Source organism: Zeugodacus cucurbitae, chromosome 4 (genome assembly GCF_028554725.1).
Source record: "Zeugodacus cucurbitae isolate PBARC_wt_2022May chromosome 4, idZeuCucr1.2, whole genome shotgun sequence".
Taxonomy (NCBI): Eukaryota; Metazoa; Arthropoda; class Insecta; order Diptera; family Tephritidae; genus Zeugodacus; species Zeugodacus cucurbitae.
Genome location: NC_071669.1, coordinates 39,972,739 through 39,985,736, shown reverse-complemented (window position 1 = coordinate 39,985,736; position 12,998 = coordinate 39,972,739). Strand labels below are relative to the sequence as shown.

Below are 12,998 nucleotides of genomic sequence, written 5' to 3'. Positions count from 1 at the left end.
GTGGAGCTGGCTGTAAATGTTTTTTCCTAGTCGATATTGATTAAGTAGTTTCTGAGATATGGTATATTCTCACTATATTTAGAAAATAGCCTCACACTTACCAATTTGAACGCATTTATTTATGTTAAAAGAAACATTTGCACCTAATTTTAGCAAGTACTGTTGAACAGCTTACAATCAAGTTCGTTCGCTTAAACTTTTCTCGAATAGTTTAGCACCTTCAGCATATATGAATAAATGCATAGAGACTTACCGCAAGAGAAATTTACAATCTTGTAGTACTTTCTCTTTAGAAAATTAGAAAAGATCAATATGTGTCGGCGATGATATTTTTGTTTATGGCAGTGAAATCGAAGAGCTATATGATCCCTTGATGTCAACTTTGTACGGTTATTGATTACAAGAGTTTATTATTATTATGCTCTCGCAACAAAAGTTGCTAACGAGTTAGATATAGAGTAAAGAAACCAGGTAAAGACTTGACACAGCCGTCTTCATACAGACCAATCAGTCTTCTACCCTGTCTTTCTAAAATATTTGAACAAGTGTTACTATCAAAGATGTCTCCATGAAAATAATGTAATACCAACGCACCAATTCGGTTTTCGTGCAAAACATGGCACTGTAGAACAAGTAAATAGAATCACTAACGAAATCAGAAGGGCGTTCGAGTATAGAGAGTACTGTTCTGCTATATTTCTAGATGTGGCTCAGGCGTTCGATAAAGAGTGGCGTGACGGGCTTTTATATAAGATTAAAAAAGCTTACCTCTCGAAATGCATAAAACCTTGGAGTCTTATTTAAAAAATAGAAAGTTTACTGTCAAAGTAGGAGACTTCATATCTGAAGAACGACCAATAAGAGCTGGTGTACCTCAGGGCAGTGTTTTAGGTCATCAACTTGACGGATGACACAGCTTTAGTGAGCCGAAACAAATGCCCAATTATAGCATCAAAAGTATTAGGAGCGCATTTGATTTTTGTCGAAGAATGGCTAGCAAACTGGCGTATAAATGTAAACGAACAGAAGTGCAAGCATGTTACATTTTCCCTAAGACCAAAAACGTGCCCGGCAGTTAAAATTAACAATATTTTATTACACCAAGCGACTGAAGTAACATATCTTGGTATTCACTTGGATAGACGGCTCATGTGGAGAAAACACATATCGAGCAAAATAGCCTGCATGAAGATAAGGGCAGCAAATTTAAATTGGCTTTTAAATAAAAATTAAAAAACTTAGCCTAGACAACAAAGATCTATTATATAACGCGGTCATAAAGCCGATTTGGATGTACGGAATCCAACTGTGGGGTACGACCTGTGCAACCAATATCGATATAATTTAGAGATTCCAATCAAAAATGCTTAGAACAATCACGGTGAGCACGTGGTACATGCGTAATGAAAATATCCATAAAGATCTTGGTATTCTCATGGTAAAGAAAGAAGTAGAGAACAGCAGAAACAAATATTTATCCAAACTCCGAGATCACCCAAACCCATTGGCTAATGCTTTATTACATTCTTGTAATCACTCACGTCTAAAAATAAGAGATATGCCAGCACACTGAGGAGTAACGTTTCACCAAAACAACTGAATCAATTGGTTGAGCTTGTCTAGTTTTAATTAAAATTAAGATATTATAACTTATTGTTAGGCTTCAAACAGCAGATTCAATAAATAAAGAAATATATGCAGCCGCGCCGGTCAAGCGATAAAGGTCGCTGGAGGGTGAATCCTCCCTCGTCAAGAGGCCGCGGACGGGAGCTGCGCCAACTTTCAGCGATAACGCTAAGTCGGCGGGCTCCATCGAGATCGGCGTGTTGGACCGCAGTAGGGGGGATGGTGCCATCTGCCGTGAAGAATGGAAGAGGGTGGCGGGTCCATCTCTGCCGTGTTCCTGAAGGTGATCAGGGGAAACCCTGGGCCACCTCCGGATTGCGAAAGTGCTGGTTGGCACTACGGGCTTCACAAGCTGATTAGGTGTGCGGATGAACGATCGGCAGTGCTCTATAAAGAGGCGGTTTCTCTCGTGGGGGAGGTTTGGGAAGGAGCCAGATTGGAGGCTGTAGACAAGGCAGATTTGCCACTGCGTCCTAGGGCTCGCGTCTGGCTTCCAGTTGAACCCTCCTCTGCGGGTGAAATCGAGGAGGTTATAAAATATTGGACTGGAAACAGAGCCTGTTTGTTAGTGCGAAACGAACTAAATGTGTTCCTTCTGCCTAATTTCAGCAACGGAGACGTTGTCACCGCTAACTTAGAGTGCGACGTGGAAGGGATATGGCTGATTTCGGCCTATATGTCCCACGATGACGAGGTGGATCCACCCCCCATGCTGCTGAGACAAGCGCTGTTGGAGGCGCAGCGAAAGAACATCGGGGCCATTGTTGGTTCTGATGCTAATTCGCGGCTTGAAATCTGGGGCAGCACGGATACGAATCAGAGAGGTGAGTCACTTTTCGAGTTTATAGTAGATCTAGATCTATGTATTTGTAATAGGGGAAACTCCCCAACTTTTGTAACTGCGGGTAGAGAGGAGGTCCTCGATCTCACCTTAACCTCTAACTCGATTGCACCTTTGATCTCAGACTGGAAGATCCTAGAGGACCACTCCTTTTCTGATCATAGGTACATCGGGTTTAGTCTGGACGAAACACGTCCATCCAACAAATATTATAGGAACTTTAGGAAAACAAATTGGAACCTTTACTCCAAAAGGCTCCGTTTTGGTCTCCGAGATACCCCGGAGGGGAAATCCTTGCTTACAACTAATGCGGTGGAGAATTACGTAGAAATCTTCAGCTCCGCGTGCAACTATGCCCTGGAGAGCTCGTGTCCATTAACGAAGCCGAAGGGCAGAGGGAGACAGATCTGGTGGACTTTGGAGCTCTCTGAAATAAGGGCATCTGTCAGAAGACTTTTCAACAAAGCTCATAGAAGCGGGTCAGCTAATGACTGGACTTTGTACAGGGTGGGACTCGCCGTGTACAAGTCCGAGATAAGGAGGGCTAAGAGGTCGTCCTGGAAACTTTCTGCGAAAAAGTAGAGGGGTGTCAAGAAGCGTCTAGATTTAGGCACATTCTCGCAAAGAAACCCATGTCCTCCGGATACCTCAAGGACGTAAATGGAAATTGGACACTGAGTAGTGAGGAAACCCTCAAATTGCTCCTGGACACTCACTTTCCGAGCAATCCCTCCCCTGGAGGAGTGCAACTTGGAGCACTCCAGACAGACTGTGTGGCCTTCCCGGACCTTCTGAATGAGAGACTTCTGGTATGGGCGATCAATTCATTCAAACCGTTCAAGTACCCTGGACCGGATGGTATCATACCGGCGCAGCTGCAGCGGGTCCTCAGCCTTTCGTGTAGTTGGTTGTTACCAATATATGCAAACTGCATCAGACTTGGTCACATTCCGGGGGATTGGAAGCAGGTCAGAGTGACGTTTATACCCAAGGCCGGAAAGAGCTCGCACGTCGCGGCGAAAGACTTCAGGCCTATCAGTCTCTCCTCTTTTCTACTGAAAACATTGGAGAGACTGATCGATCGATTTATAAGGGGTAGGATTCCCAGAAACCGTCTCTCTAAAGCGCAGCACGCTTACTGTAAAGGCAGGTCAGTGGACACAGCCTTACACGTGGTCGTCTCATGGTTAGAGAAAGCTATCGGACGTAAGGAATATGCAGTGGGAACCTTCCTCGACATTGAGGGGGCTTTCAACAACGTACTGCCGGAAGCGGTAGTAAGGGCCCTGAATAGATTCGAGGTTGAGTCCAACCTAAAGCATCTTATTTTCACTCTTCTCTGCGATAGAACGATTGTGGCAGAATGGGGCACGACACGGGTACGACGGGAGGTAAATAGGGGTGCTCCGCAGGGAGGGCTCCTCTCACCTCTTCTCTGGATCATGGTCATAGACGACCTTCTGGGAAAGCTTAATGAGATCGGATGCCGGGCGATTGCCTATGCAGACGACGTGATTCTCATGGTTGAAGGTAAGTTTCTGGATACCGTGTATGATTTGACTCAAAGTTACCTTGATGTCGTATCAAGTTGGGCTCTGGACAACGGTCTTTCTGTAAATCCTAGTAAGACTGAGCTAGTTCTTTTCACCAGGAGATACAAAATACCGGATGCGCCTCTGCCGTCGATGGGAGGAGTCTGTCTTCATCCCGCCGACAGTGTAAAATACCTAGGTGTTGTCTTGGACAGAAAGCTTTCTTGGAAAGCCAACATTGCGGAAAGAGCAAAAAAGGCATCGGTTGCCCTGTATTGTTGTAGGGGAGCCATTGGTAGTAGATGGGGCCTCTCACCAAAAGTAGTTCTTTGGCTATATGAAACCATAGTCAAACCCTTAATGTTTTACGGGGTTCACGTATGGTGGGAGGCGCTTGAAAAGACTTCACTAGCTAAAAAGTTAGTGAGTGTGCAACGGGCGGCTCTCATATCCATGTGCGGTGCGCTACGGACCACACCGACTTTGGCACTGAATTCCTTACTTCATATAGCACCCGTGGACATAGCCGGAAGGTGTATGGCCGCGAAAACCGCTATCAGGCTGAGGGAGGCTGGGTACCTAACAGAGTGCGCGCCTGGGCACTCTAGTATCCTCAGGCGCTTCGACTTCATTCCGAGGCTACTGGACTACCTTCCTGTCGAAGAGCCCTACCCTGGCGGCGTATTCTCTGCTCTCATACCTTCAAGAGAGGGTTGGGTGGGTAGAAGTCGCTGAAGGAGAGACGCAGTAAGCTTCTTTACGGATGGGTTGTAGTTAGCGGGGAAAGTTGGAGGAGGAGTTTATAGTCCGGAACTTCTCATTAACTATAGCTTTAGGCTTCCGGACCATTGTAGCGTGTTCCAGGCAAAAGTGGCGGCCATAAAGGTTGCAGCGGATTCACTGCTGCGGAGTGCAGCAGCTTTCAAAAAGGTAACGATCCACTCTGATAGTAGGGCGGCAATATTAGCCTTAAGCTCAATGACTGTGCGCTCCAGGCTGGTTAAGGATTGCCAGTCCTCGCTATCAGTTGCATCGGAGCACTTTGCTATCATACTAGTTTGGGTGCCTGGCCACAGCGGAATCGCAGGAAACTGCAAGGCTGATGAGCTTGCTAGGACAGGTACTTCTGTTACACTTACAGTGGAATGGGAACAAACAGGGGCGCCGCTGTCCTCTTGCAACTTGCTTCTGGATGAATGGGTCTCAGTCGAACTGAGCAGGCGTTGGACAGTCACTAGCACCTGTTCTGTCGCAAGATCATTCTGGCCCAAAGAAAATCGCAAGTGGTCAAGGGAACTCTTTGCCCTAAACAAGATCAACCCTTCCCAAGTTATAGGTGTTCTAACTGGCCATTGTCCCATTGGGACTCACGCGGTCAAATTAAGAATTTTATCGGATGCTAGCTGCAAAAGCTGCCTAGAAGAAGGTGAGGTAGAATCCTCCCAGCATTTCCTTTTGGAATGTCCCGCCTTTGCGAGATCTAGACAAAAAATCCTTGGATCTCACTTTATTGGGCACCCCCGCGAACTAGCGGATACAGAAGTTAAAAACCTCTGCAGATTAGGTGGTAGGCTCCAAGCGCTTTGTCGATTCATAAATAAGTGATGGGGTTGAATTTTTATGGCATCACAAAAGACTGCTCTCGATAGTCTAAGTGGGTTTCCCCATATAGGGAAACAGCCTTCGTACCTAACCCACTTTTAGTAATTTTCAACCTAACTTTTGTATGGGAGGTGGGCGTGGTTATGATCCCATTTCTTTCAGTTTTGGACTGTATTAGGAATTGGCTAAAAAAAAACGACTTCAGAAAGTTTGGTTTATATAGCTGTATTGGTTTGCGAGATATGTACAAAATACTTAGTAGGAGGCGGGGCCACGCCCACTTCCCCAAAAAAAAGTACATCCAAATATGCCCCTTCATAGTGCGATCCTTCATACCGAATTTTATTTTCATAGCTTTATTTATGGCTTAGTTATGGGACTTTATGTGTTCACGGTTTTCGCCATTTTGTGGGCGTGGCAGTGGTCCGATTTTGCTCATTTTCGAAAGCAACCTTCCTATGGTGCCATGAAAAAAGTGTGCCATGTTTCATCAAGATATCTTAATTTTTACTCAAGTTACAGCTAGCACAGACGGACGGACGGACGGACAGACAGACATTCGGATTTGAACTCCACTCTTCACCCTGACCACTTTGGTATATATAACCCTATATCTAACTCGTTTAGTTTTGGGTGTTACAAACAACCATTATGTGAACAAAACTATAATACTCTCTTTAGCAACTTTTGTTGCGAATATATAAAAAAAAGATATAGAGTTACATATATCAAAATGATTAGGATGACGAGACGAGTTGAAATCCGAATGTCCGTCCGTCTGTCCGTGCAACGGATAACTTGAAATAACTTAACGAAACTTGGACACGTATTCCTTGGCACCCTGAGGAGGCTGTTTTCGGACCATTGCCACGCCCACAAAATGGCGAAAACCAAAAATCTATAAAGGGTCATAAATAAGCCATAAATAGAGTTATAAAAGCAAAATTTGAAATAAAGGATCGCACTAGGAAGGGGCATATTTTGATGTAATTTTTTTTGGGGAAGTGGTCGTGGTCCCGTCCCCGTATAGGTTATTTGTATATATCTCACAAACAAATGAAGCTATTTAAACCAAACTTTCTGCAGTCGGTCACCTTACGTACCCCACCACGCACCATGAAAATAGTTGAAATCGGGTAATAACCACGCCCACCTCCCACACAAAAGTTAGGTTGAAAAGGACTAAAAGCACTTTAACTCACTAACGAAAAACATCAGAAACATAAACATTTTACAGAAGAAATAGCAGAAGGAAGCTGCACTCAATTTTTTTTACAAAATGGAAAATGGGGGTGGCATCGCCGACTTATGGGTCAAAAACCATATCTCAGGAACTACTCGACAGATTTCAATCGAATTCGGTGTATAATATTTTCTTGACACCCTGATAACACGGACACACGAATGGGCGAAATCGGTTCACAACCACGACTACTTTCCTTATAATTCAATTTTGAATACCATCTGATTCCTTCACTTTATAATGTATACATAAGGAACCAATAAAGATAACGGAATAAAGCTTTACACAAATAGTGCATATCATCTCTGGCTTCACTTGTGAAAAAATTGTCGAAAACGGACTATAACTTTTCAAGGCCCCTGATATCAACATGTTGAACTCAGCGATTAAGAGTAAATTTGAACCGAAAATATGGTAAATTTCTCAGATAATTTAATGTATTCAGAGGAAATTGTTTTCTTCTAATAGTGTGTCTCTGTACCTAATTAAATGCTTTTCAAAAATACGAAATCGGTTCAGAAATTACCTCAGCCCTTATATACATATCTATGATGATTTTCGTTATTATATTAAACCTTATGCCGAATATATGTGTCAAATTGTGTGTTATCTTAATAAAATTTCTTCGAGAGTATAAAATAAAAAACTTAACCTTTCCTTACTTTAAATAGTGCCGGGAAACTTGCGGTAAGGGAACATTGTTCGTCAAGGCCGTTTCAAAAATAAAAGTAATTTTGGCTTTTTGAAAAAAAAAATAATTCGTCTACATTTAATGTCGTCTGTAACAATTTTTGGGGCAAGACAGTATTTTTAAGCAAAGCTTTTATTTTTCAGATGCTATACTGATGCGATACTGCTAAAATATTTTTTTTTATGTATTTTAAACGTATTTAAGCCCTTTAAAATAAATATAGCAAAATATATCCTTTTTTATCTAAATGTTGCATTTCCCGAAGAGCGAAAAACATTTCAAAATTAAGAAAAATGTTTGAAAAATGTGCTATTATAATATATACACTGCACTAAAAAAATAACCAACTCGATTATTGCGACATTTAAAAAATTTCAAATAAGTAAAGATAAAAGGTTAAAATGGGCCCCATCGACTTTTTTTTCGATAATTACATGCAAATCAATAAGCAACCTAAAGGGTATTGTAATAAAATTAAAAATGCAGAGCCGTTGAACTGTTTAAAAGTCCACATGTTCACTACAGTCTATTTAATATTACGATACTGTTATTTTGGTTGGTTGTGGGTTTACTCAAGGCTACTAATGGTTTAGCTTATTTGCAATCCGAATACTATGGTATAAAAGCTGATGGATTTTCAACAATTAACATCACAATTCGTTTACCTCTTCATTCGTTAAGAAGTCCAAAAATCCAAAACTATCAAAATGTTCAAATTGGTGAGTCCAATAAGCATATTTGCTTTACATTTATAAATAACCTTTATAATATATATATAAATAACTTTAATATTAAATTCTATGTATCCGTAGTTCTCAGTCTGCTTCTTGGCTCTCTTCGCTGTTGCTTTCGGTGCTGCTAAACCCGGTCTCTTGGCTGCTCCATTGGCTTACTCTGCCCCATTGGCATACTCCGCTCCATTGGCTGCTGCCCCTCTTGCTCATGCTTATGCCGCTCCAGTCGCTGCTGCTTACTCCGCTCCTCTGGCCTACACCGCCGGATATGCTGGTTACGTCGCACCCTACGCCAGCAGCTACAATGCTCACTCGATCGCCCACTCTGCCGCTTTCCCAGCTGCCTATGCTGCTCCAGTAGTTGCCGCCCCAGCCCCAGTGGTCGCTGCCGCCCCAGCAGTCGCTGTATTGAAGAAATAGAGGACCAGTGACAAACTTTGTATGAATGGTAATGGAATGAACTGACCTAATGCGAGTTGTAATGAAATAAATATGAAAATCGATAAATACTAAATTTATTTTTTATTATTTTTAAATGAAAGGATTATTTGACATAGTTGATTATTGTATGTACTGGTGTAACATCATATTCACTAGCTTAATATACATGAGCAGATTTCCAACGCTATTTATTAGATGATCCTAAGATCTCATCTACTTTGAAGTGACATATTCGGTATTTAAAGCGATTAAAAGCAGTCGTCTGGTTTCGGAGTGAACAATTTCGGATGTTTAATGTACATTTACACCAGTGTAGCTCTCTTAACAAATCAAGGTGGACACATTATGTTTTATTCATATCATTATACGTTGTTATAATGCAAAATCGAGTAATAACCTTTAATATGGATTAAATGGATGTGTATGGAGTTATAATTATTGGAAAGACGAGACGAGTTTCATTTGTATATTTGCACATCGATTCGTTTGTCTGCCCGGCTACTCTTTAAGCTGAAATTTGTTACGATTTCCTTGGCTCTTTGAGGAGGTTGGTATTGATATACATGCTATCGGCTAGTCTCTAATCGGCTTTAAAAAATATTAAGTACAATAACACAGTACAGCCGAAAATCTCTGAATTGCTTAGTGGGAACGTTGCGTTTCACCACTTTATGGTTCTAAATTTCACCAAACTATAAGTTCCCTAACCATATATACAGTATATATCAGAAAGACTGAAAGGTCTGTCCGTCCATGGATTGTATTGCATTCCCCACCAAATCCTATTACCCGTAAGCTATAAACTGATATTGCTAAGCCACAAAGATAATTTTAAAATACATATTTATTATACGATAGAGATTTGCATAAGGAGGGGCACATGGTATTTTTTTATTTTTATACTCTCGGAAACAAAAGTTGCTAAGAGAGTATTATAGTTTTGTCCACATAACGGTTGTTTGTAAGTCCTAAAACTAAACGAGTTAGATATAAGGTTATATATACCAAAGTGATCAGGGTGACGAGTAAAGTTCAAATCCGGATGTCTGTCTGTCCGTTCGGACAAGCTGTAACTTGAGTAAAAATTGAGATATCTTAATGAAACTTGGAACCGATTTTGCACATCTTCGAGCTTAACCATCTTATGGTGCCAAGAAACACGTGTACCAAGCTTCATCGAGATATCTCAATTTTAACACAAGTTACAGCTTGCATGGACAGACAGACAGACATCCGGATTTCAACTATACTCGTCATCATGATAATTTTGATATATATAACCTTATATCTAACTCGTTTAGTTTTAGGACTTTCAAACAACCGTTATGTGATCAAAACTATAATACTCTCTTACCAACTTATGTTACGAGAGTATAATAAAAACCTACATTTTGTATATATTTTGTGTAGGAATAGAATAGAATAATGAAAATATGCAATTTTCTACATGCGAGTAAAATTTATGTTTTCAATTTTCTTTTTTCGGACATAAAATCTTTTCAGGTTTTTAGTAAAGTTTTCAGCTTTTCCGTTTTTCTACATTTATTAATGAATAAAAAAAGAATTTTAAGTTTGTCGTAATTTTCTTTAACAAAAAATATTTCTGTATATTTTTGGGTGTGGCATAGTTTGGTGTAAAACAATTCTATCGAATAACTGATTTTCATTATCGTAAGACCTTTTTTCTTTCTAGTAAGATAAATTAATTTTAAATCTGGCCACGACAATGAGAACATTGTCCACTGTTGAATAAATTGTGATAAATTGATAAATTGCTGGGAATTAAGAAGAAATTTATTTGTTCTATAATAATTCGTTGACATTCTTAAAAATATAATAAAATATAAAATATTTTTTTAATTGTTATATCATTTCATTATTATATCAACTCAAAAAATAAGGGGCCTTTAGTAAATATACTATGTATGTATAAAGAAGTCCAACACTGTGAATTTTTATCACCGGTAGACTTATGTCTATTGCATAAAAATAATAACTAAAAGTGTGTTTACTAATGACAGTGACGACCAATGTTGATATATCAATGCATAATTTGTAGTATAAGCACGTATTTTACCTTCACTTACCACTTGTACATTAAAGTTAATATTGTCTGAACCAATGCCGGTATTTCTGCATGCCTCTTAGTTATATAAACAAACGTTTTGCCAGTGTTTTATATCACAACTCGTCTACCGCTTCGTTAGTAAAGAAGTCCAAATCCCAAAACAATCAAGATGTTCAAACTCGTAAGTCCAAAACATTTTTCGAATTTTTGCAACATCAGAATATTAACTATGTTATATTTACAGTTCGCTGTCTGCTTCTTGGCTCTCTTCGCTGTTGCTTTCGGTGCTGCTAAGCCCGGTCTCTTGGCTGCTCCATTGGCTTACTCTGCCCCATTGGCATACTCCGCTCCATTGGCTGCTGCCCCTCTTGCTCATGCTTATGCCGCTCCAGTCGCTGCTGCTTACTCCGCTCCCCTCGCCTACACCGCCGGATATGCTGGTTACGTTGCACCCTACGCCAGCAGCTACAATGCTCACTCCATCGCTCACTCCGCCGCTTTCCCAGCTGCCTATGCTGCTCCAGTAGTCGCCGCCCCAGCCCCAGTGGTCGCTGCCGCCCCAGCTGTTGCTGTATTGAAGAAATAGATATTCAACAAGGAACATTTTGTTACTGAAACTATAATGGACTGATCCAACGCGAACTGAATAAAAAAACAGGAACGAATTATTTTGTGGATTTTTTTGCTTATCGATAAATTCTATCTTAATTCCCTGGCCCTTAATATCTTCATACCAGATATGATATCGGTAACTGTGTATATATATACACACGAACATACACGAGTATTTCAGCTTTTCTTTCCCAATTTTATTATTTATACTAGCAGACCCGGCCACACGTTGTAGTGGCTAAGGTATACATTAAATTAAGTTGGTCCAATCTTGGCTTCGGCGACGATATTGATTACTCGAGGTTGATTTATGTTACGCAGCATGATTACAACTCACACTACTTTTAATTGCAAAGTACAGGCAATTTTAAATAGTTTGGGATAATTGACTACGTCATTCTGGTTTGTAGCTGTGTCAACTCTCTTGGACCGAAATTCTAAATTGTCGCATTAAGATCATCGATATTTTTTTTTACCACCAATATAGGTCATTCAATCAGTAATTTATGGTTATCATATTGAGGTTTCATGTCAGGAAAACTTCTCTTTCGAGTCAATGAAGTGAAAGAAATCTGTTGAAAATGCTATTAATCCATCGAGGTGTCAACTGCCAACTATTTCTACAATCGCAATTTGGTATTGTTGCAAAAACACTCATATGTTAGTTGTTAATTGGCGATTCTTTATGTGTCGCCACAAATTAAATGATTTTAGGCATGCGATTAGCCCGTCAGTAACAGTTGATCCAGGAATAATTGGAAGAGTCTGGCGTAAATCACCTACTAACAGAATCCTGATTCCACCAAAAACGTTCATCGACAATCGAGATCTTTTAAAGTCCTGTGCAGTACCTCCAGCGACTTCTTGAATATTTCGGAAATCTTCGTTATAGCGCTATTTTTGGCGATTTTGCCGACTGGTGTTTCGTTCATTTGCAATTTAGGAGTAATTTCAAGGCTGAATGTGCCGTTTGTTTGCCTACTAACAGGTGCCAAGTTGCCCCTATATCCGTTAACCTTGGTGGTGAAAATGAGTTAAATTGGTTCCCTCATATACTATATATGATGATTTTCTATTGGACTTTGTGCCGAATATATAGGTCAAATTGTGTGTTATCTTAATAAAATTACATCAATGAATTGCGAGAATATAAAATGTTCGGTTGGACCCGAACTTAGCCTTTCCTTATTTGTTACAAATTGTTTTGGGCTATCGACACAACCTTATACAATTGAACAATAACAAAGATATTTTAACAAAGCAACAATGATAACCTTCAAAATATTATTTTTTTGTTTTCTCTTTTTATATTTTTCTTGTGAACTCGAATAAAATTCTCTTATTATTATCTTCCTCGCAATTTTTTTCATATGTACTCACTTTCTAATCGTTTTCTGGCCTTCCACGAATATTTCAAGACTAAAATTAGCCAGATCGGTTTGGCCGTTCTCGTTTTTTTGCGGCACAAACGAACAGCAATTCATTTTTATATATTATTATTATCAAGCGACAATTTTTTTTTAATTCCGCACAGGACCATTCAGTAGGGAATCGACCACGCGAGTGATCTTAACCCCCTCCCGTACCACCGTGCCCGAGTGACGCCTA

General features: G+C 40.2%; 2 protein-coding genes across 2 annotated transcripts; both read left to right on the top strand.

Annotated features, from left to right (window-relative positions):
• Positions 1-8,098: 8,098 nt before the first annotated feature.
• Positions 8,099-8,783, top strand: LOC128921595 (vitelline membrane protein Vm26Ab-like). Its single transcript, XM_054229659.1, has 2 exons — positions 8,099-8,254; positions 8,348-8,783. Exons 1-2 carry the CDS (start codon positions 8,243-8,245, stop codon positions 8,687-8,689), a joined length of 354 nt encoding a protein of 117 aa, XP_054085634.1. The 5' UTR covers positions 8,099-8,242; the 3' UTR covers positions 8,690-8,783.
• Positions 8,784-10,823: 2,040 nt separating this feature from the next.
• LOC128921574 (vitelline membrane protein Vm26Ab-like) lies at positions 10,824-11,443 on the top strand. The gene is made up of 2 exons (XM_054229571.1): positions 10,824-10,959; positions 11,023-11,443. Exons 1-2 carry the CDS (start codon positions 10,948-10,950, stop codon positions 11,362-11,364), a joined length of 354 nt encoding a protein of 117 aa, XP_054085546.1. The 5' UTR covers positions 10,824-10,947; the 3' UTR covers positions 11,365-11,443.
• The last annotated feature ends 1,555 nt before the right edge of the window (positions 11,444-12,998 follow it).